The 21,325-nt window shown below is 39.9% G+C and overlaps 1 protein-coding gene across 1 annotated transcript in view; it reads left to right on the top strand.

The window, feature by feature from the left end:
• The first annotated feature begins 252 nt into the window (after nt 1–252).
• The window catches only part of PRKAA2 (protein kinase AMP-activated catalytic subunit alpha 2), a 65,945-nt gene continuing 44,872 nt past the window's right edge, over nt 253–21,325 (top strand). The window contains exon 1 of the mRNA XM_032296861.1: nt 253–436. Within this exon, the coding sequence (XP_032152752.1) occupies nt 343–436 (94 nt within the window). The 5' untranslated portion in view covers nt 253–342. The remainder of the gene's footprint in view (nt 437–21,325) is intronic.

Here is a 21,325-nt window from a genome sequence, read left to right as displayed (position 1 = left end):
TGCCGCTTCTTCCCCTCACTCGGACCCCGCGCACCTGGCGCGGCCCCTCCCGCACTCCCGCCCAGCGCCCCGCGTTGCCGTCCCCCGCCGTCGCCGTCTCGGGCTCCGCCGCAGGCTCTCCGCGCTCCCCCTCTCGGCCCCGCCCCGCCGGCCGCTCGCCCGGCGCTTCCCACCTGGGCCTGGCTAGCCCAGCGCCCCCTCCCGGGACCCCGCGCCCCTCGCGGCTCCGCGCGCGCTGGCCCCCCCCGCCCCAGGGCCCGCTGCACTGTGGGTAGGCGGCGGCGGCGGCGGCGGCGGCGGCGCGGAGCGGCAGGCGGCGGAGCGAGGCCGCGCGCGCCGAAGATGGCTGAGAAGCAGAAGCACGACGGGCGGGTGAAGATCGGACACTACGTGCTGGGCGACACGCTGGGCGTCGGCACCTTCGGCAAAGTGAAGAGTTGAGTACGCGCTCCGGCCCGCCGCGCGGCGCTGCGTGGCTCGCGGGAGGCCGGGTGGAGCGGCGGGAGCCCCGGGCCGCGGGCGGGCGCGGGGCTCGGCGGCAGGTGGAGCGGCCCCAGCCGCGCGGAGCTGGGGCCCCGGGAGGGCGGCGCGCACCGCCTCGTCCGGCACGGGCGTCCGGGCCCCGCAGAATCCGGGGAAGGTGGGGGAGTGTGGGCTGAGGACGGGCGTCCTGGGTTCCAGGTCCTGCGCCCATCTGCCTTTCTGGAGGTCGGAGCGGGGCACTTCTGTCTTCTCTGGACCTCAGTGCCCACCTGTCCTCTCAGAGCTGGGTCCGCGAGGCGCCTCCCAGCTCGGAGACTGTAGGCGGAGGGCCGGGGATCATCCGTGCTACTGAGGACTGAGGCGCCGCTTCGTGCCGGGTGCCCTGTTGGGTGCTTTGCATGGGATGTCATTGAATCTTTGCAGTGACTTGGTCAACATGTCCTCACCCTAACGGTGGGAAAACTAGGACCCCTAGAGGTGTAGTAACATGCCCAAGGTCACACAGAAATGGGCAGTGCCAGGGTGAAGTCTAAGATGTCCTCCAATTCTGGTCTTGCTGGAAGGTCCCTGCCATCCCCAGATTCCTTCTTGTTCCAGGGCTCTCGGTTGGTGGGGGTGACTGCTTAGGGGATGCTCCAGGGCCTGAGGTTGTGAGTCTTTCTTCTCGGGGTGTTGTTAAACGCTGGAATGCAGCTGGATTGAATCACAGGTTAATTAGAAAGAGGTCTGAAGGTGGTTGTGTTTGTAAAATGGCTATGGGGAAGACTTCTGGGATAAGGGAGAGAAAAAGCTTCCTTGGTGTTTGGCGGTTTTGAGGCTGAGGAGGTCGTTTTGCTAAGGTATGTCTTCATGAAGATAGGATCCCGTTTTGGGTGTAGAAAAACAGGCTGTCTTTGAAATGTTATACTTTATTAGAGTTAAGTAATAAAAAGGATAGTTAAGTATTGAACCTTCATTTTTTTTTCCATTAATTAGTCACATGGGATTTAATTAACCTGCCCTCTCTACAGAATAGAGACAGTCTATTAAAAATACTCTGATTGTTGCAAATCCAGAATTATAAGTGAAACATTGGCTTTTTTTTTTTTACTCTCTCTTTGCTGAAGAAATGCTGGGTAGGCAGTCTGGAAGTTGTATTCGGAGGTCTCTGTTTCCTTGTAAAATTCATGTTTTAAACCCAAGTCAAGGCTGTTGAATAAGTAGAAGAGACTCATTGTTCATTCCTGTGGTAAGGATCAGCTCCTGTTTTCTTGCATATATTTAATACCCATTCATTTGTTCAAGAGCACCTGCAACGTGGTAGGCACTGTTCTAGGCAATGAGGATACAGCAAGGAAAAAAGCAAATCTTTACTTGGAACTTACATCCTAGTAGGAGAAGACAGTAATCAGAATATATGTAAAAGGTATGTTTAGTTTTATTGAGAAAAATGAATCAGGGAAGGGAAGATAGGGAGTTTTGTGAGATTGGCAGTTTTCACTAAGGTGGTCAGACAAGGTGGTATTTTTGCAAAGAAGTAAAAAGTTTGCAAAATTATTTGTCGTTCTGTGAGGGTTATGAAGTCCTGGGTTATTTTTGAAAGACCTTATAAGTCGAGTGGACACTTAGAAGGTGTTTAGGATGAATACAGGAAGATCCAGGGATTGGATTAACGCCTGTAATGTTATTTGTCATTTAATATCATTACTAAGGACTATTGTGTTACAACTTTATACAGTTGCACAAGCAAACAGTGCCTTTGGCATTTGGACATGTACACTCTCAAAGTTATATAACTTAACCCTATGTCCTTTAAAATTGTGTTAAAACTTTTTACTTGTCTTTTTAAGTTCTTGTTTTGTAATATGAAGGTAGAGTAGAATACCCATGAGATCAGTAAGCCCATTGTCAAAGACAAATCTCTTGTGTATACTTTTGAGCTGTCTCCAGGCACTGGCTTCTTAAAATATAAATGAACAGAAGGAACTTTATGAGAAATCCTTTTCCTGGAAAACCTCTGTCCAGTGAACGAGTTGAAGGAGTTTTCCTAACACTGTGCTAGATCCTCTCAAAAGTGATACTGTGGCTTCCTATCCAAGATTAGGATCAGTACAATTGTTTAATAAAAATTACAGAAACTGCTACAGTCTACAGTTACTCATTTAATTCTTCAAGGGACAGGTGAAACAAAAAGCCATTTTTTTTTTTTTTTTTTTTTTATAAAGAGAACAGCTTTATTGCCCTGGCACAGTGGCTCATGCCTGTTAATCCCAGCACTTTGGGAGGCTGAGGCAGGTGGGTCACTTGAGGTCAGGAGTTTGAGACCAGCACATGGTAAAATCCTGTCTCTGCTAAAAATGCAAAAATTAGCCAGATGTGGTGGCAGGTGCCTGTAATCCCAGCTACTGATGAGGCTGAGGCAGGAGAATTGCTTGAACCTGGGAGGCAGAAGTTGCAGTGAGCTGAGATTGTGCCACTACACTCCAGCCTGGGCGACAGAGCAAGACTCTGTCTCAAAAAAAAAAAAAAAGTAAACAGCTTTATTTAGGTATATTTTACATATAAAATTCATCCATTCTAAGTGTACAATTTAGTGATTTTTACGAATTTTACCAAATGTTGCAACTATCATTATAGATCAGTTTTAGGATGTTTGAGAGCACCACAGTAAGATTCCTTATACCCATTACAGTTAATCTCTTTCCTGCTCTCAGTCCCAGGAAATCACGAATCTGTTTTCTACCCGTATAAGTTTGCTTTTTCTAGGTACTTCTTCATAAACGTGATCATTCAATATATCATCTTTTGTGTCTAGCTTTTTATTTTGATTTATTTGTTTTGAGACAGTCTCCCTCTGTCTTTAGGGTGGAGTGCAGTGGCACGATCTCAACTCACTGCAACCTCCGACTCCCTGGTTAAAGGAATTCTCCTGCCTCAGCCTCCCGAGTAGCTGGGACTACAGGCGCTTACCACCATACTCAGCTAATTTTTGTATTTTTAGTAGAGACTGGGTTTCACCGTATTGGCCAGGATGGTCTTGATCTTCTGACCTTGTGATCCACCCACCTGGGCCTCCCAAAGCGTTGGGATTACAGGCGTGAGCCACTGCACCCGACCTTTGTCTAAAGGTCTAAAAAGACCTTTGTTCTTTAACAATGCTTTTGAGGTTCATGCATGGCATAGCATGTGCCATTAGGTTCATTCCTTTTTATAGTTGAATAATATTCCATTGTGTGAATATGCCACATTTTGTTTATACAAAACCAGTTGATGGTCATGGTTCCAAGTTTTGGGTTATTACAAATAAGGAACTATGAATATTCACATGTAAGTCTTTGTGTAGACATACATTTTCATATACCTTGGGTAGATGCCTAGAAGTAGAATTGCTGGGTCATATCATAGTTTTATGTTTTACTCTTTGAGAAGCTTCCATGCTTTTCCAAAATGGTCACACTATTTTATAACAGTTCTATCAATGATGTATGGTAATTCCCTTTTCTCTGTATCTTTGCCAGCATTTGTTATTGTCTGTCTGATTTATTATAGCCATTCCAGTGGGTGTGAAATAATATCTCCTTGAGGCATTAGCTTTGCATATTCCTAAGGACTAATGATGCTGAACAATCGTCTCATGTAATTTCTAGTCATTTATATATTTTCATTGATGAAATGTCTGTTTGTATCTCTTGCTCATTTTCTAATTGGTTTACTTGTCATCTTATAAGTTGAGTTATGAGAATTCTTTGTGAATTCTGGATACAGATCCTTTAATGGCCATGCTTTGCAAATATTTTCTTCCAGTCTGTGTGTATTTTCATTTTCTTGTGTCTTTTGAAGTATAAAAGTTTTGAATTTTCATGAGGCCCAATTTGTTAGTTTTTAAAATTATTTTATGGACTATGTTCTTGGTGTCATAGGTAAGAAATCTTTGCCTAGCCCAAGTCTCAAATGTTTTCTTTTATGTTTTCTTGTAAATGTTTTATTATTTTAGCTCTTTAATTCTGTGATCTATTTTGAATTCTTGTTTATGGTGTGAGATGAGGTTCTAAGGTTAACTTTTTGCATGTGGATAACCAAATGTCCCAGCAGTTTTTGTTGAAAGCAGGTGCCTTTTTAATTGTTGTAGATTTAAGACATTGCAAATTGAATTTCTACTAAAAAACTTAATAGTAGATTATTTAATTTTAAAAGGTTGGCCAGGTGTGGTGATTCATGCCTGTAATCCTAGCACTTTGGGAGACAAGGCAGGAGGATCCTTTGAGCCCAGAAGTTCAAGACCAGCCTGGGCAGCATAGGGAGACCCTGTCTTAGATGGATAGACATATAGACAGACAGATAGGCAGGCAGACAGACAGACAGATAGATAAATGGTTATAAAAACATGGAAGTGGAGAAGTGAGGAGCATTTTATATGCTTTCTCTCTTGACTTTTTTCCTTTTTCTTTGTTTATTTTCATTTTTTAGAGACTGTGTTGGCCAGACTCATCTTGAACTTCTGGCCTTAAGCAATCTGCTGACCTCAGCCTCACAGTATTGGGATTACAAGTGTGTCTCACCATGCACAGCTTTGACTGTTATGCTAATTATAGATTTAGAAATTTTAGGCCAGGCACAGTGGCTCACGCCTGTAATCCCAGCACTTTGAGAGGCCGAGGTGGGTGGATCACTTTAGGTCAGGAGTTTGAGACCAACCTGGGCAACATGGTGAAACCCCTGTCTACTGAAAATACAAAAATTAGCCAGGCGTGTTGGTGTGCACCTGTAGTCTCAGCTACTTCGCAATTTGAGTCGCTTGGACCCAGGATGCTGAAGTTGCAGTGGGCCGATATAGTGCCACTGAACTCCAGCCTGGGTGACAGAGTGAGATTCCAGGAAAGAAAGAAAGAAAGAGGGGGGAGAGGGAGGGAGGGAGGAAGGAAGGAAAGAAGGAAGGAAGGAAGGAGAGAAGGAAGGAGAAAAGAAAAGAAGAAAGTTGCAGTGGGCCGATACCGTGCCACCGCACTCCAGCCTGGGTGACACAGTGAGACTCCAGGAGAGAAAGAGAAAGAAAGAGAGAGAGGGAGGGAGGGAGAGAAGGAAGGAAGGAATGAAGGAAAGAAGGCAAAAAGGAAGGAAAGAAGGAAAGAAGAAAGGGAAAGGAAGAAGGAGGGTCAATTTTAACTTCATTTGTTGATATATCAATTTATGGACCAAAGTTAAGTATAAAAAGGAAAAATTGAAAATGGCATAGTTTTAATAGCAGTAGTTTTGGTTTTAGGTTTTTTTTTTTTTAGGTATATGGAAATCTTTCTATTTGTTAATAATTAAAGCCTTATTTAAAATATTTAAATTTTCTCCTTCATTAGTCTATTGTATTATTAGATTACTGGGGGAATGGTTTCCCCAGTAATGTTTTTTACATATTTAAAATTTTTCTCTGTATTGGTTGTTTAAGGTCTCACTCTGGATAGGGTAGAAATCCTGTTAGAGAGCTCTCATAATTAGACTTGCTCAGTTCTTACCTAACTTCTCTAAAGGTGATAGAAATTCTAGAAGAATGGTTCTGTTGTTTGTGTTATATAAAGACTGGTTGAAAAAAAATTACAATGCCAATTGTTTATTTAAAAAGAAGCCTGCATTTTCAAGGTAAGGAGTGGTATGTATGTGGTTTATGATTTAAACAATTTTTTTTCAAATTTTTACTCCAGAAATACGTTTATCCATATGTGGTTTATGAAATCATTATTCTTCGTTGGAATTGTACACCAAGGGATACTTAAGTTCTTTCTTGTCAGAAAAGTCTCACCAAGAAATGACCCTTTCTATTTTTTAAATAGTTACCTGAGTGGCCTACAGATTGCTTTCAAGAATTTAAGTAAATATTTTACTAATTCCCCACGTATTTTTGAGATAACAGGAAGGATAAACCAAAACTTAAAAAAGAAACAAAAACACAAAAAGCATTACCTTATTTTGAAATGTAATATCAAGTCCTAGACAATAAATCAAATTTCGCACAACTGTCCCTTCAATTGACGGAACTAAAAGTTATGCCTATGGTATTTTGGTCCGTCGCTAGGATTTGTTTTTGACTTGCATGCTAATGTGGAAACCCTGAACAATTTAAACTCCCTAGGCCTTGTTTTCTTCCCCTCCTTTTTTCTTTTCTTTCTTTTTTTTTTTTTTTTAAAGATGGGGTTTCACCATGTTGGTCAGGCTGGTCTTGAACTCCCAACCTCAGGTGGCCCGTCCTCCTTGGGCTCCGAAGTGCTTGGATTACAGGCACCCAATCTGTGAGGTCCTTTACAGTGCTATTATTAAATTGATTTTTGAAAGATTTAATTCCAAAAAATGGATGTATTTAATTATGCATCCTGGTTAATGAATATTTGAATTCCTGAAGCTGAAATGTAGATGTATTGTAGAACAGAGGAAAAGGAAACATATTTGTAACACTTCAGTGATGAAAGCTACAATTTGATTAAGTTGTTACTATATTCTAAACACTATACTGTATATGCACTTGAGTAATCCTCCAAGTTTGTTATTATCTCCATTACTCCCAGAGTAATCCTCCAAGTTTGTTATTATCTCCATTACTCCCAGAGTAATCCTCCAAGTTTGTTATTATCTCCATTACTCCCAGAGTAATCCTCCAAGGTTGGTATTATCTCCATTTAACAAATGAAGAAATTGAGAATCAGATACTTTAAGTAACTTGTCCAGGGTTCCAGTGCTATTAAGTGGTAGAACTAGCAATCAAATTCAGAGTTCTCAGACTGCAAAGTCTCTACTCTATGGTATTTAAAGTGAAAATGCCTAGTATGTTCTGAGTTTCAAACCTATAAGGATATAATTTTCTATGTCTGCTCATATTTATCAGAATTGAGAAAGATTTAAATGTCTTTTAGTCCATATTTAGAGATAATGTTTTTTGAAATGCCGTATATAGATGATTAAAATTTATATTTTTATTTTTCCAACATTTACTTGGATGCCTCGATCTGTTTCATTTCTTATTGTAAATCTGCTGAATTCTGCCATTTTTAATCCATGTTTCTTAGAAATATTAATGATTTCAGTGTGTTTACTCATATAAAAGTAGTCTTGACTAAAGATTGCCAGTAACTTTTAGTAACCGAACTAAAGAGAACTTGTACAAATGATTTGATGTTCTAGAAAAAACATTGCTATAAGAAGGTATTAGCTGTGGAATTTAATTCCATTTCTTCTGCTAGTTGACCTCTGGGAAAAACCATGAAACTCTGAGCCTTTGTTTCCTCCTTTGTAATATGCCAATGATAACACTTGGCCTGCCTACCTTCTAGAATAGTTATGAAGGTCAAATGAATTGAGGAACATAAAATGGCTTTGGAAAAGATAAAATGCTATACAGATAGATGAGACTGTTGTGGAGATGATGAGATGCATGGCAATTGTAGGTAAAGTCTGCACCCTGTGTTCGGAAGTATTTACTTTCCACTGAAATGCCTTCAGTTCTCACACCAACATTGAGACAGAGCTGTGGTAATCTGCCCCTATTTTGTGATTTCTTAGATTGAGGAAAGTTCTTAATGACTACTTTATCTGTGCTTTATTATTATTAATGTTTAGGATACTCATTGTTTATATTAAAAACAATAACCTTTATAACTAAGTCATATAATTTGTTTTTTCACAAGTATGGAAGATCAATAAAATAAGAATGAAATGGAAGTAATAGTGAAATAAAAGTGAATGTACATAACAGGTTATTGGGTAAATTGATTTTACTTTTGAAATTATACAAATTTAAACAAATGTTAAATATTGGTTCTAAATAATGAAACTATGTTTTTTCTCAAATACTAGATTAGTGATTGAATTAAAATTGGTTGAATTATTCTCTCAATTAGGCAAATGAATTATGTGCTATTTAGACTTCTTTTGCTGATATATTATATATATATATATATAATTTTTTTACATGATTTTGACATAGGTAATTGTGTCGTTAATATCTGAATAGATTTTGTTCATTTGGTGTAATCAGTTGATTGACTTTCAAAGGAAACAATGTTATAAATGATACCTAGTTTCAGAGTATGTCCACAAAGGCAACATAATGTAGCATATGTATGTACTCTGTAGTATATTGAACTTAGAAGACCTGGTGTGGAACCTTTGTTCTGTCATAAACCAGCTATGTGGCCAAACAATCTATAAAAAAGAGAATAATACCATATGTTCTCTTCTAGTGTTGTGAGTAGTACATGACAAAATGTACATAGATGAAAAAGCACTCAGAAGTACTTATGTACTTTTGTGTATGTAGACACCGTTATGTGCTTAAACCTACAATTAGCTGAACTGTGAGAATAATCTGTGATCTGGTTCGGAGACTAGAAATTTATTGATGAGAGAGAGGGAAGAATTGACTACCTCCTGTCTTGTTTTACTCAGGTCTTTTTTCTGCAAATGATTATGTTCAGAAACCTCTAATTCTGTAGAAGCTGCTCACTTTTCACCCTCCTGGACAGCACTTGGAAGGCATATATATACACACACACATTATGTGTGTGTGTATATATATATCTTCCAGATCCCATGGTATCCATCATAGAAACTCTTGGAGGAAAGAGGCATATGCTGGGAAGGGGTAAAGTGTGGGCAGCAGATGGCATTTAGTATGAATGGGTCATTTTAAAGTCGTAGTCTACTTGCAATAGAACCAAATTAAGGCTATATATATGTTTTCAATACAGAGACTACACTCTGAGCTAAAAATGCCTTTCTGCCAAACTTTTTCTTAACATATCCATGTAAATTAGAAAGTTTTTTTTTTTTTTTTTTTTTTTTTAAGATGGAGTTTCGCTCTTTCGCCCAGGCTAGAGTGCAGCTCACTCTGCAACCTCTGCCTCCCAGATTGAAGCGATTCTCTTGCCTCAGCCTCTGGAGTAGCTGGGATTACAGGCACCCTCCACCACGCCCTGCTAAGTTTTTGTATTTTTAGTAGAGACGGGGTTTCATTATGTTGGCCACGCTGGTCTCAAACTCCTGACCTCAAGTGGTCCATCCACTTTGGCCCCCCAAAGTGCTGGGATTATAGGTGTGAATCACTGAGGCTAGCCTAGAAAGGTTTTTATAGTTTGATCATATATTGAGGTAATTACCTCAGTTCTATGAACTTTCTCCCTTTTTCATGCTGACACAACCCTGCTTTATCTTGCTGCTTTTTGTAAAAACATTTCAAAATGTCCGCTTATCTTATGGTCCATGTTAGTTTTCTTGAAAGCATTTGGTACTGCTCTGTAGTAATAATACCACCCCATTTATTCTTCTGAGATCCCTGTGGTTTCCTTAATGATAGGGAAAATATTTTGTAGAGGAAGTATTAATAATTTTCGAAGCCAAGCAAATAATTTAATTTGACCTAGCAGGAAGATCTAATCTCAAATCCTTAAAGAGATAATGAGTAAGTGGCTGGCATAGGCCCTTAAAACATTGAATAGGTTATAAAAATGACAGCAAATCTACCTAGTGTATTTATCAGCTACAAATATAAGAAATGTAAACCTTAAATCAGGCTTATATTTTTATCTGTTATTGAAGTGATTGAAATGCATATGAAAAGCAATGTGTTTATTTTGAAATATGATGAACCTTTTTATTTTTAGTATGGTGTTATTAAGGAAGGAATTTCAGGCAGTTATCTCTGCTAATAATAGAAGGCTTCTTCACCCCTGCAAGGGAACAGTAATCTTGCTTAAGTGGTGTCTTATATTTGACAGTGTTTGCCTCTGATAAATTTTGTGTATTTCTTTGGGTGATACCTTTGTTTTTAAAGTATTCATAATTCTCTTTTTAATCTGCTGTTAGGTCTTTTTAAACAGCCCTTTATATGAATAAAGATAACATAAAATTTTGCTATGTCTCTTACTCTAAATGTTAGTATATTATTAATATCCTTTGTTTTTTCAGAGCCATTTCTCTTCAAATTATATTTTTACATACTATTAAAAACATGATGAACAGTATGTTCTTATTCAATATCTCAGTTTCTAAATTATAAATGAATTATAAGGTAAGTTAAAACTGGCTGTCATAATAGAGCTAAAAATTTTAAATATACCATACTTTTTTTCTTTTTCTTTTCTTTTTTTTTTTTTTTTAAGACAGAGTCTCACTCTGTTACCAGGCTGGAGTGCAGTGGCATGATCTCGGCTCACTGCAGCTCTGACTCCTGGGTTCAAGTGATTCTTCTGCCTCGGCCTCCTGAGTAGCTGGGGCTACAGGTGTGCACCACCCCACCCAGCTAATTTTTGTATTTTTTTTAGTAGAGTTGGGGTTTTACCATGTTGGCCAGGTTGGTCTCTTTCTACTGACCTTGTGATCCGGCTGCCTCAGCTTCCCAAACTGCTGGGATTCCATGTGTGAGCCACTGTGCCTGGCCCATACATTTTTTCTTGGGCAATATGATCAGTGTAAGTTATTTTCATTTTCTTTTTTTAAAATTTATTTTACTGTTTCTAACTGCAGATACACACTTTTTTGTTTGTTTGTTATTTCTCCTTTTGTAGAGATAGGGTCTCACTATGTTGTTCAGGTTGTTCTCAAACTCCTGGGCTCAAGTGATCCACCCACCTTTGCCTCCCAGAGTGCTGGGATTACAGACATGAGCCACCATGCCCAGCTCTTTTTTTTTTTTTTTTTAAATATGTTTGAGTATAAATTGGGACTACATGGTATTCCATAATTGATTTCTGTTTTTCCAGCCTTAATTAATAGAATAATGCAATCCATATATATATTTGCTGTGTTTAGCCACATTAGATTTTAAGCAAAATATTTTTATCAGTGTTCATCTATTCATGAAAGATCTGCTCCTATGACCCAAACATCTCCCATTAGGCCCCATCTCCAACACTGGAGATCAAATTTCAACGGGAGATTTGGATAGGACAAATATTCAGACTATGTGAAGTGGCTATAAGGCAGAAGAACAAAGCAGAGTTTAAGTCTTGGGAGACAACAGTTGGAGTTCACAGTTTCGAGGAGAGTCTGATAAACAGTTGGGTTTTTCGTTGCAACCCTCTAAAGACTGATATGCTGCTTAGAATAAGCTTAATCCCAGATTTATTTGCCTCTTACCTTTCTTCTCTGGGGAAAAGTAGAACGGTCAGAGCCTCTACAGATTTTCACACATAATGCTCATCATTCCAAGAGACAGGGCAAAGATAACAGAAACAGGTTTGTAGGGGATGCAGATAGTAAATATATCAGGCACGGAATTTCAAGTTACTGATACTTTTGTTTAAAGTGGAGAATTTTAGCAGAGGACTGGAATCTATAAAAAATAAAGGAAATTCTAGGACTGAGAAATACAATAATTGAATTAGAGCTCTTTAGATGTTTTAATACCAGATTAGATTCCATTGAAGAGAGGATTAGTGAATTGGACGATAGGTCAGAAGAAAATATCTAGACTGAAGGACAGAGAGACAAAAGGATAGAAAGAAAGTAGAAGGCATATATGGGAACACAATAAAAAGTCTAACACAGGTATTATTGGAACCCATATAGAAAAAGTTAATTGCTGGCCTCCATTTTTTTTTTCTATAAAACGATAACCTCAGGTTTACCTTCTTTCAATACAGTTTCTCTGGACATATACCGAGATGAATGTGATTTATCAGTTCTATTGCCAAACAGCAATATTGTAAAAATGACCTGTGATTGGTTAACTGCATCTGAACTGGATTTACCGTTTCTACCACCATAAAACTTACAGGGAAACAGACCTTCAGTTTCCCTTTAAGGTGTCTCTCCAAATTCAAGCACCTCCTGGTGGGATGCTTAGAAGCTCCAAGAATGGGCTTATTATAGGATGTATTTCCAGTTTGAGGCTTGTGTATGCTGGAGTGTACTGTATCCACTCATATCGGCTTCACAACTTTGTGTACCCCTGTGTGATGAGGAGGCGTGGAAGTAGCATCTGAATGTTTTAAGGATTCCCAATGAAGATGTTTTTGATTATGCCATCCTGACATTCTGTGTTTCTGTACTAAATTCTTATAAAAAGCTAAGTAAAACTGATGTAACATTACCACCTTTTGTGTCCTGGAGTATGAATGTTATCTTGAATCAAAGACCACTGATGGTCATACAGAGGTAGGTAACTCACAATTCCAGAACAAGAGGACAAAGGGAATGGGGCAAAGGCAGCATTTGAAGAGAAAATGGCAGAAAGTATTCTAAAACTGATTAAATGCCTCAAGCCACAGATTCAGAAGTCCCAAGCAGAATAAATATAAGAAAACCATCCCTAGAGATATCATTGTGAAATTGCTTGTAACAAATTCGCTTTCCTTGAGTCTCACTTATGCTGGTGTAAACTCTATCTATCCTTGTAGAAATGGGGGGAAGAAGTTGAGAATATCTTAAAAGCAGCCAGAGGGGAAAAAAGGAGTACATTATCTTCATAGGAACAATAATAAGTTGACTTCTCAAATAAAACAATGAAAACAAGAAAAAAAAATGGAATGATACCTTCAAAGAGGTAAAAGAAACAAATTGCCAGCCTATAATTTTATGCTCAGCAAAAATGTTCTTTAAAAATAAAGGCAAAATGCATTTTTATGCAAACATAAATTGAGACAGTTTGTCAACAGAAGACATAGTAAAGGGAACACCAAAGGAAATTCTTCAGGAAGAAAGAAAGTGATCCCAGGTGGAAGCAAGAAATGCAAAAATAAATGAAGGGTGTTGGAAAGTCTAAGTATGTGGGTAGCTAAATAGCTACTAGCTATACCAAATAATATCATCTTGTGAGATTGAAAATATGTAGGAATGAAATGCAAGAACAGAAAAGGTATGAGAAAAAATAGTGTTATGGTATTCTAAAGTCCTTGCTTTGTTTGGGAAATGTAAAAACACAAATTTTTGTTAGACTGAGGTAAGTTAAGGATGCATGTTGTAATATCTGGGGTAGCCATTAAAATGAAACTTGAGGCTCTAGAGAAAAAAAACACGGGTCATGTTTCTCATTTTGTTTTGGAGAGAATTCTAACTCATTCCACAACTCTACTTTAAAAAGAAATTTTATGGAATATAAAATTACGTAGTCAACAAAGAAACATTCAGAGGCAGTTAATGAGAATGAAAGGGGAGTCATTTGAAGACAGGAAAATAAAGGAGGATGAATAAGAAGGAGATGAAGCATGTGGAATATGAAGGAAAATAGACACATAAAGACTAGAGTAGGAAAGACATGAGAGAGGGCATGGTTTATGAAGCTTTGGGATAAGTGTTGCTGGCAGAGTCTACTGAACGCTAATACATTGTCAACAGTGTTAAAAAATTTGTACTGGTAAGCTTTCTTCCCCTCTTTTTCTTTTCTTTTCTTTCTTTCTTTCTTTTTTTTTTTTTTGAGGCAGGGTCTCACTCTGTCTCCCAGGCTGGAGTACAGTGGTGCGATCGTAGCTCACTGTAATCTCAAACTCTGGGGCTCAAGTGATCCTCCTGCCTCCTCTTTATTTTGTTGTTATTATTATTTTTTGAGAAACAGTCTTGCTCTGTCCCCCAGGCGTGAATGCAATGGCATGATCTTGGCTCACTGCAACATCTGCATGTAGTCCCAGCAACTTGGTCAACTTGGGGGAGGATTGCTTAGGCCTGTGAGGTTGAGGTTGCAGTGAGCTGTGAGCATGCCACTGTATTCCAGCCTGTATGACACAGAGAGACCCTGTCTCTAAATAAATAAATAAAGCAGAATACAGCATATCATGTAATTAAAGAAGTTAGGTATAGCGCAAGTCTTTACTAAAAAAATCATCTCCATAGGTCTTTCCTGATCTATTTAAAATAGCCATTTTCCTGTCACCTTGTCACTCTGCTTTCTTCATGTATCATCTTTACATCATTATGTTTCTTCTTTTAGGAAATTTTCTTATTTTTTGCCTTCTAACACACCAAGAACAACTATAATGTTATACATTTATTATTTATGTTCTCCACCAGAATGCAAGTTCCATTTTTTTTTCACAATTCAAGGCAACGCCTAGTACAGATCAGACACTCAGAACATATTTGTTGAATGAATGAGCAAATGAATGTCTAGACTAATGGGGTAAGAACAATTAGGAGAAAAAAAAGTCTTCAAGGATATACAAGTTCACTCTTTTAATAAAATTTAAGTTCATTTTACACAGTTTATTAGGAGATTTAGAGACTCTTAAGACTTTCAGTCCATGGGTTATTTTCTTGTCTTTACAGCATCTCTTGATGAACAACTTTAGTATATCTGATCCATACAAAGGCCACAGCCCAACCCCAGTCTTACTCTCTAACTGAACACAGCAATTCTCCATACTTGATTATTCTCATGCATTGTTCCTCCCTCCTTAGCCTGTCACTACTAGACTCTATCCCTTCACTGTGACCTCCTTTCTCAAAGCTAGTGCCAGAGATAATGTTTATCCTCTTAAGCATGCAAGTGAGCACCCTTGATACATTGTAACCAAGGAAGCCTGATTACTGAAGGGTAAAATTGCTGAATTTTGAGCTTGGATGTTAGAGGCAGACACACCATCCTGTCACTCACTGATTTCTAATTTCCAGTTTGCTCACTTGTAAATAGGGCATAATAATATTTACCTTGCAGGAGTTTGGGGAAATAAATGTGTATGTAAAGTGCTATTTAATAAATATGGTACTTATTTGATAAGTCATAGATCAAAAGGAAAGGAAGCCTCTTGCTTCCTTGTCAGAACCATCCTTTAGAGAACTTTATTTTTGTTAAGATGGAGTCTCACTCTGTTACCCAGGCTGGAGGGCACTGGCACAATCTCAGCTCCCTGCAACCTCTGCCTCACAGGTTCAAGCAATTCTCTGCCTCAGCCTCCTGTAGCTGGGATTACAGGTGCCCCAAACCATGTCTGGCTAATTTTTGTATTTTAGTAGAAACAGGGCTTCACCATCTTGGCCAGGCTGGTCTTGAGCTCCTGACCTCGTGATCCACCCGCCTCGGCCTCCCAAAGTGCTGGGAGTATAGGCATGAGTCACCGTGCCTAGCCTAGAGAACTTATTTATTTATTTATTTTTTTGCAGAACTAGTTGAGGTTTTATTTTGGACCGAAAAACCAAACAAACAAACAACAAAAAAAACAATTGAGTTGTTTTGCAGCTGGAGGCATGGGCAAGGGAGGTCTCCAGGGAGTAAACTCCCCAGTGGTTGAGCTCAGGGCTAGGGCTGAGCATCAGGTGGGTCTCCTGTTCCCCGTGCTTCCCTGCATAGCGGCCTCCCTCTGAGGCTGCAGGGCAGCCAAACGAAGGGCAGGCTGGGAGGGGCTGCTGCAGCTGTTCACTTGGGCAGGATGTCAGAGAACTCAGACACCAGCCTCCCATCGTGGGTCTTAGTCTTCTTCACAAACACAACCTTGGTGGAACTGGTGTGGCTGAGGGAGCTGGAGCCTGTCCCAGAGCCAAAGCTGGAGCCCAGGCTGTAGCTGAGGCTGCAGCTTGTGAGGCCCCCATAGACCGAGCTCAGCCCACCTGCCTAGCCACTGATGGTCTTCATAAGGCTACTCATGCTCTGCATCCCAGACTCCAGCCGGCTCTCCTCGCCCTCCAACAGCTTCCTGTAGGTGGCGATCTCAATGTCCAGGGCCAGCTTGACGTTCATCAGCTCCTGGTACTCACGCAGCTGCCGCGCCATGTCCTGCTTGGCCTGCTGCAGGGCAACCTCCAGCTCAGATAGCTTGGCGTTGGCATCCTTAAGGGCCAGCTCCCCACACTGCTCGGCATCTGCAATAGTGGCCTCCAGGGAAGCTCTCTAGCCCTTGAGGCCCTCAATTTCAGCCTGGAGCCGGCTAATGTTCTGGTTCATCTCAGAGATGTCAGTCTTTGTATGCCGCAAGTCATTCCCATGCCTCCCAGCCTGCGCCTGCAGCTCCTCATACTTGATCTGGTACATGTTTGCCTCAACCCAGCTATGGTTGGCGACGTCCTCGTACAGCAATGATGCTGTCCATGTCCAGGAAGCGCTGTTGTCCATGGACAGCACCACAGACCCGTCTGAGATCTGGGACTGCAGCTCCCAGGTCTCCTCTTCATGCAGCTGCCTGAGGAAGTTGATCTCGTCAGTCAGCCCTTCCAGGCGAGACTCCAGCTCCACTTTGTTTATGTAAGCTTCATCTACATCCTTCTTGATAAGGACAAATTCATTCTCCATCTCTGTACACTTATTGATCTCATCCTCATACTTTTTCTCCAGCCCCTGCATGTTGCCAAGCTCCGCCTCCAGCTTCAGCTTCTCCTGGCCCAGAGTCTCCAGCTGCCACTGAAGGTTGTTGATGTAGCTCTCGAACGTGTTGTCCATGTTGCTCTGAGCCATCTTCTGCTGCTGCAGGAGGCTCCACTTGGTCTCCAGCATCTTGTTCTGCTGCTCCAGGAACTGTACCTTGTCGATGAAGGAGGCAAACTTCTTGTTGAGGGTCATTATCTGCTCCTTCTTCTGGGTGTGCACGGCCTGGATGTTGGGGTCCACCTCCAGGTAAAGGGGGCTCAGCAGGCTCTGGTTGACTGTGACAGTGGTGATGCTTCCCATGCCCATGCTGCTGGCCCCACCATAGCCTGCGCCCAGGCCACCCCAGAAGCTGCTGCTGCCCACTCAGGAGAAGCTTGAAGAGCTGATGCAAGCACTGGGCCCACTCTTGTAGGAGCAGCTGCTGAAGGCCTGGGCGCCAGAGGTGGACACATTGTAGGACTTCTGGGTCACCCTGATGGACATGGTGGAGGTAGGAGTGGAGCCAGGTGGGCTGAACTGGGTGGAGATTCCAAGAGCGGAGAAGCTGCCTCTCCAGCCTAGAGAACTTTAAAGGATTTTCAGGGAAAGGAAATTTGGAGAAGAGCAATGAGATTGTTTTGTTTCACCATGGACAAAGAAGAAACGAGCCTTGTGTCGTTCTGGCAGGAGTCTGGGGATGGTAGGGGTCAGAACATATGTGTATTATATAACGCTACTGACCGCCAGAGTTACGGCTCTTGACATAAGTGAGTAAACGTTGCTGACCACTGCATGAGGCTCAACTGGCTGTTACATGTTTAATCTCTTGGCTCGTCACAGCTTAGGTATATAGTGTCCTCCAAATGTTCTTAACTTTTTTATTGTACTCCATATACAAAAATGTACTGGCATCTTTTACGTAAATCATCAATAAATTTTCACAAACTGAACACACCCATGTAACCACCACTTAGATCAAGACATAGAAAATGACCAGTATCCCAGCAGTCCTCTCGTGTCCCATATCAGCTACTATTTCCATCTTCCACACCACCAACGGGAGCTACTATCCATGGATAATTTCACCTGTTTTTGAACTTAAAGAGACAGAATGCTACTGTATCTGGCTTGTGAGATCTATTTTATGTTTCTGAGATCTATCTGTGTCATTGCATGTAGTTGTAATTCATTCTCATTGCTATATAGTATTGCATTAAGACCATACTATTATTTATCCATTCTATTATTCGTGGGCATCTGGGGTGGTTTTTACATCTTGGTTATTATGATTAATGCTGTTTTACACATTCCTGTATATGTCTTTTTTCTATTTTTATTATTTTAGAAATACATGAATTTGAAATCATATATGTAAAAGTTATTTTAAAAATAATGTTTTATCTGCTCTCACATTTCAGAGTCTTGTCATTACTAGGAGTATTTTTTCAGTTATCTACCATGGCTCTTTAGATTACCATATTTATTTTTATTTGTTTGAGATCCAATACTTTTGAATGCATATACAATACTGTAACAGGTACCTGCTAATATAACATTACAGCTAGAGTTTTTTTCACTTGTCTTTTTGAGTTATAAGCTTCACTATCCTGTAACCACTTAGTATACTAATTTTTAAAGGAGCTTTAAAAGATTTATTTAGAATGATACTCTACATTTGTAAGTGTGAAATCATTCTTCAGGGGTAATTATACTGCCATATCCTTGATATGTTAGGTTTTTGTTGTTACTGATTCCATCAGAAGTTTTCTCCCATGTAGTAAAGACTGATACATTTGTTAGGCAAGTGTGTCTTACATACAGTCATTGGTTGTTCAAAATAATTTAGAAAGTGTCTTCTTAAGATGAAAGATTTATGAGAACTTGAACTTAGGAAGAATCCCTTTTTTACTGAAGTTTAACTTTTGATGAAGAAAAGAACCATTAGGTTATGTTTGGGACTATTTACCTTTGAGAAAAAGATCTGACAGCACTTCAAAAAATTCGTGGAAAAATGGAATTAAAAGATAAAGATAAAGATAAAAATAATTTTAATTTCATCTTTAAAATTAATTAGGGATGATTTTTTTAAAAATTAAATACCTATAAGGTCTCATCAGGCTGGTCTCAAACTCCTGAGCTCATCTGATCTTCCCAACTTGGCTTCCCAAAGTGCTAGGATTGATTACAGGCATGAACCACCATGCCCAAACTGAGGGTCCTGAGAATTTAACCATGTCAGTGTAGTCTCTTTTACATTACTAACTAAAAGAAAATGGGTTTCTTCTAAAGCGTTTTTTTTGTTTGTTTGTTTGTTTGTTTTTTTAGATTAGGAAACAAAGTCAGAAGGTGCCAAATCAGAACTGTAAGGCGTATGCCTAATGATTTTTTTTGAAAATTCATGAAGATTGTCCTTGTTTGATGAGAGGAATGAGCAGGAGCATTTCATGGTGGAGAAGGACTCTTTCGTGAAGCTTTCCTGGGAGTTTTTCTGCTAAAGCTTTGGCTAACTTTCCCCAAACACTCTCACAATCAGATATTGTGTTCCTTGGCCCACCAGAGAGTCAATAAACAAAATGCGTGAGGATCCCAAAAAACTGTTGCCATGAACTTTGCTTTGTTTTTTGTTTGTTTGTTTGTTGTTTTTTAAGAGACAAGGTCTTTGTGTCACCAAGGCTGGAGTGCAGTGGAGCAATCAGCTCACTGCAGCCTGGAACTTAAGTGATCCTCCTGTCTCAGCCTCCTGAGTAGCTGAGACTATAGGCCTGTACCACCAAACGTGGCTAATTTGAAACAATTTTTTTGAAGAGACAGGGTCTTGCTATGTTGCCAGGCTGGTCTCGACCCCCTGGGCTCAAGCAGTCCTCTCGCCTCCATCTCCCAAAGTGTTGGGATTACAGGTGTGAGCCACTGCGCCCAGCCCACCTTTCCTCTTCACCAGTACACTTCTTTAACTGGACCACTTCCACCTCTTGGTAGCCGTTGTTTAGCCTGTGCCTTGTCTTCAGGATCATATTGGAAAAGCTATGTTTCATCTCCTGTTACAACTCTTCAAAGAAATGCTTCAGGATATTGATGCTACCTATTAAAAGTTTCCATTGAGAGCACTGCTCTTGTTTGTAGCTGATCTGAGTTCAACAGTTTTGATACTCATTGAGTGGAAAGTTTGCTCAACTTTAATTTTTTAGCCAGAGTTGTGTCAAACTGAATCGACTGAGATGTCTATGATGTTGGCTATGGCTATCATTTCTGCTGGTAATTGTCAGTCCTTTTCAATTAAGGCATGAACAAGATTCGTTTTTTTTTTTTTTTTTTTCTTACAAACCAATGTGGGTGGTCTGCTGCTGTGGGCTTCATCTTCAAAATCATCTTGTCAGCCAGGTGTGGTGGCTCACCCCTGTAATTCCAGCACTTTAAGAGGCAGAGGCAGGAAGATTGCTTGAGCCCAGGAGTTTGAGACCAGCCTTGGCAACATAGCAAGACAAAAAATAAAAAATGAGCTGGACATAGTGCTGCACGCCTATAGTTACGGCTTCTCTGGAGGCTGAGGTGGGAGAATCACTTGATGCAGAAGGTCGGGGTTGCAGGGAGTGGTGATTGCATCACTGCCTTCCAGCGTGGGCAGTTGTGAGACGCTGCCTCAAAACAAAACAAAACAAAAAACTGTTCTTGTCCCTTCCTAAAACGAATTACCCATTTGTAAACTGCTGATTTCTTTGAGTCATTGTTCCCGTAAACTTTTCAGAAGACCTCAATGATTTCACCGTACTTCCATTAAAGCTTCAATATGAATTTGATGTTTGTTTTTGCTTTAACATTAGCAGAATTCATGTTGCTTTAATAGGGACTCTTCCAACTGATGTCTTATTCTCAGTGCCTCAAACTAGGTCCTGTTTAAACATGTAATCGTTTATTTTAGCACAAAAGTTTTTTGATATCCATGAATAGTTTTTTCATAATATGCATTTCCATGAATGCTTTGAATTTTTTTCTCTTTTTAGTTCAAATGTTGTTTCTGGTCTATTATTTACTTATTTATATTTAATAAGTTATTTTTAACTTTAAAAAATATTTTATCTTTTTTTCATGCATGTTTGTGTGTACAATTTACTCTTTTTTTATTTTTTTATTTATTTTATTTATTTTTTTCTGTTTTGATTACTGTAGCCTTGTAGTATAGTTTGTATTGTCTGTTTTTAACAGTAGCAATAGGACTGTTCAGGACTCTTAGGAAATGCAAAGAGAGCAACCATTTTCCCATTGAGGATTGCTTTGGAGATAGTAAGATATAGGTTTTAATCACAGCTCTAAAACTGATTGCTTATGTGAATTTTGGGTAAGTTTCTAAACTCTGTGAGTCTGGATTTTCTCTTCTACAAGAACTCTTGTAGAGTTTAAATAAAAAGATATAAAGTGCTAATGGAGATATACAAACACATGTGCATATGTATATGTCTACACACACACATACATACCAACAACCTGGTATGTATGAGACACACATTACCATTATTAATATCTGCCTTTCAGAATTACCTATTTTTTATTGATATCGTAACCACCTTTCCTCAATTACTTTATCTTTTAGGCCCCAGAATTGTCTGGTCTTTCCTGCCTAAT

This window comes from Sapajus apella, unplaced genomic scaffold, assembly GCF_009761245.1.
Source record: "Sapajus apella isolate SASKATOON/1434 unplaced genomic scaffold, GSC_monkey_1.0 scaffold36, whole genome shotgun sequence".
Classification (NCBI taxonomy): Eukaryota; Metazoa; Chordata; class Mammalia; order Primates; family Cebidae; genus Sapajus; species Sapajus apella.
Note: the sequence above shows the minus strand (reverse complement) of the source record. Positions and strands in the feature narration are given on the sequence as shown.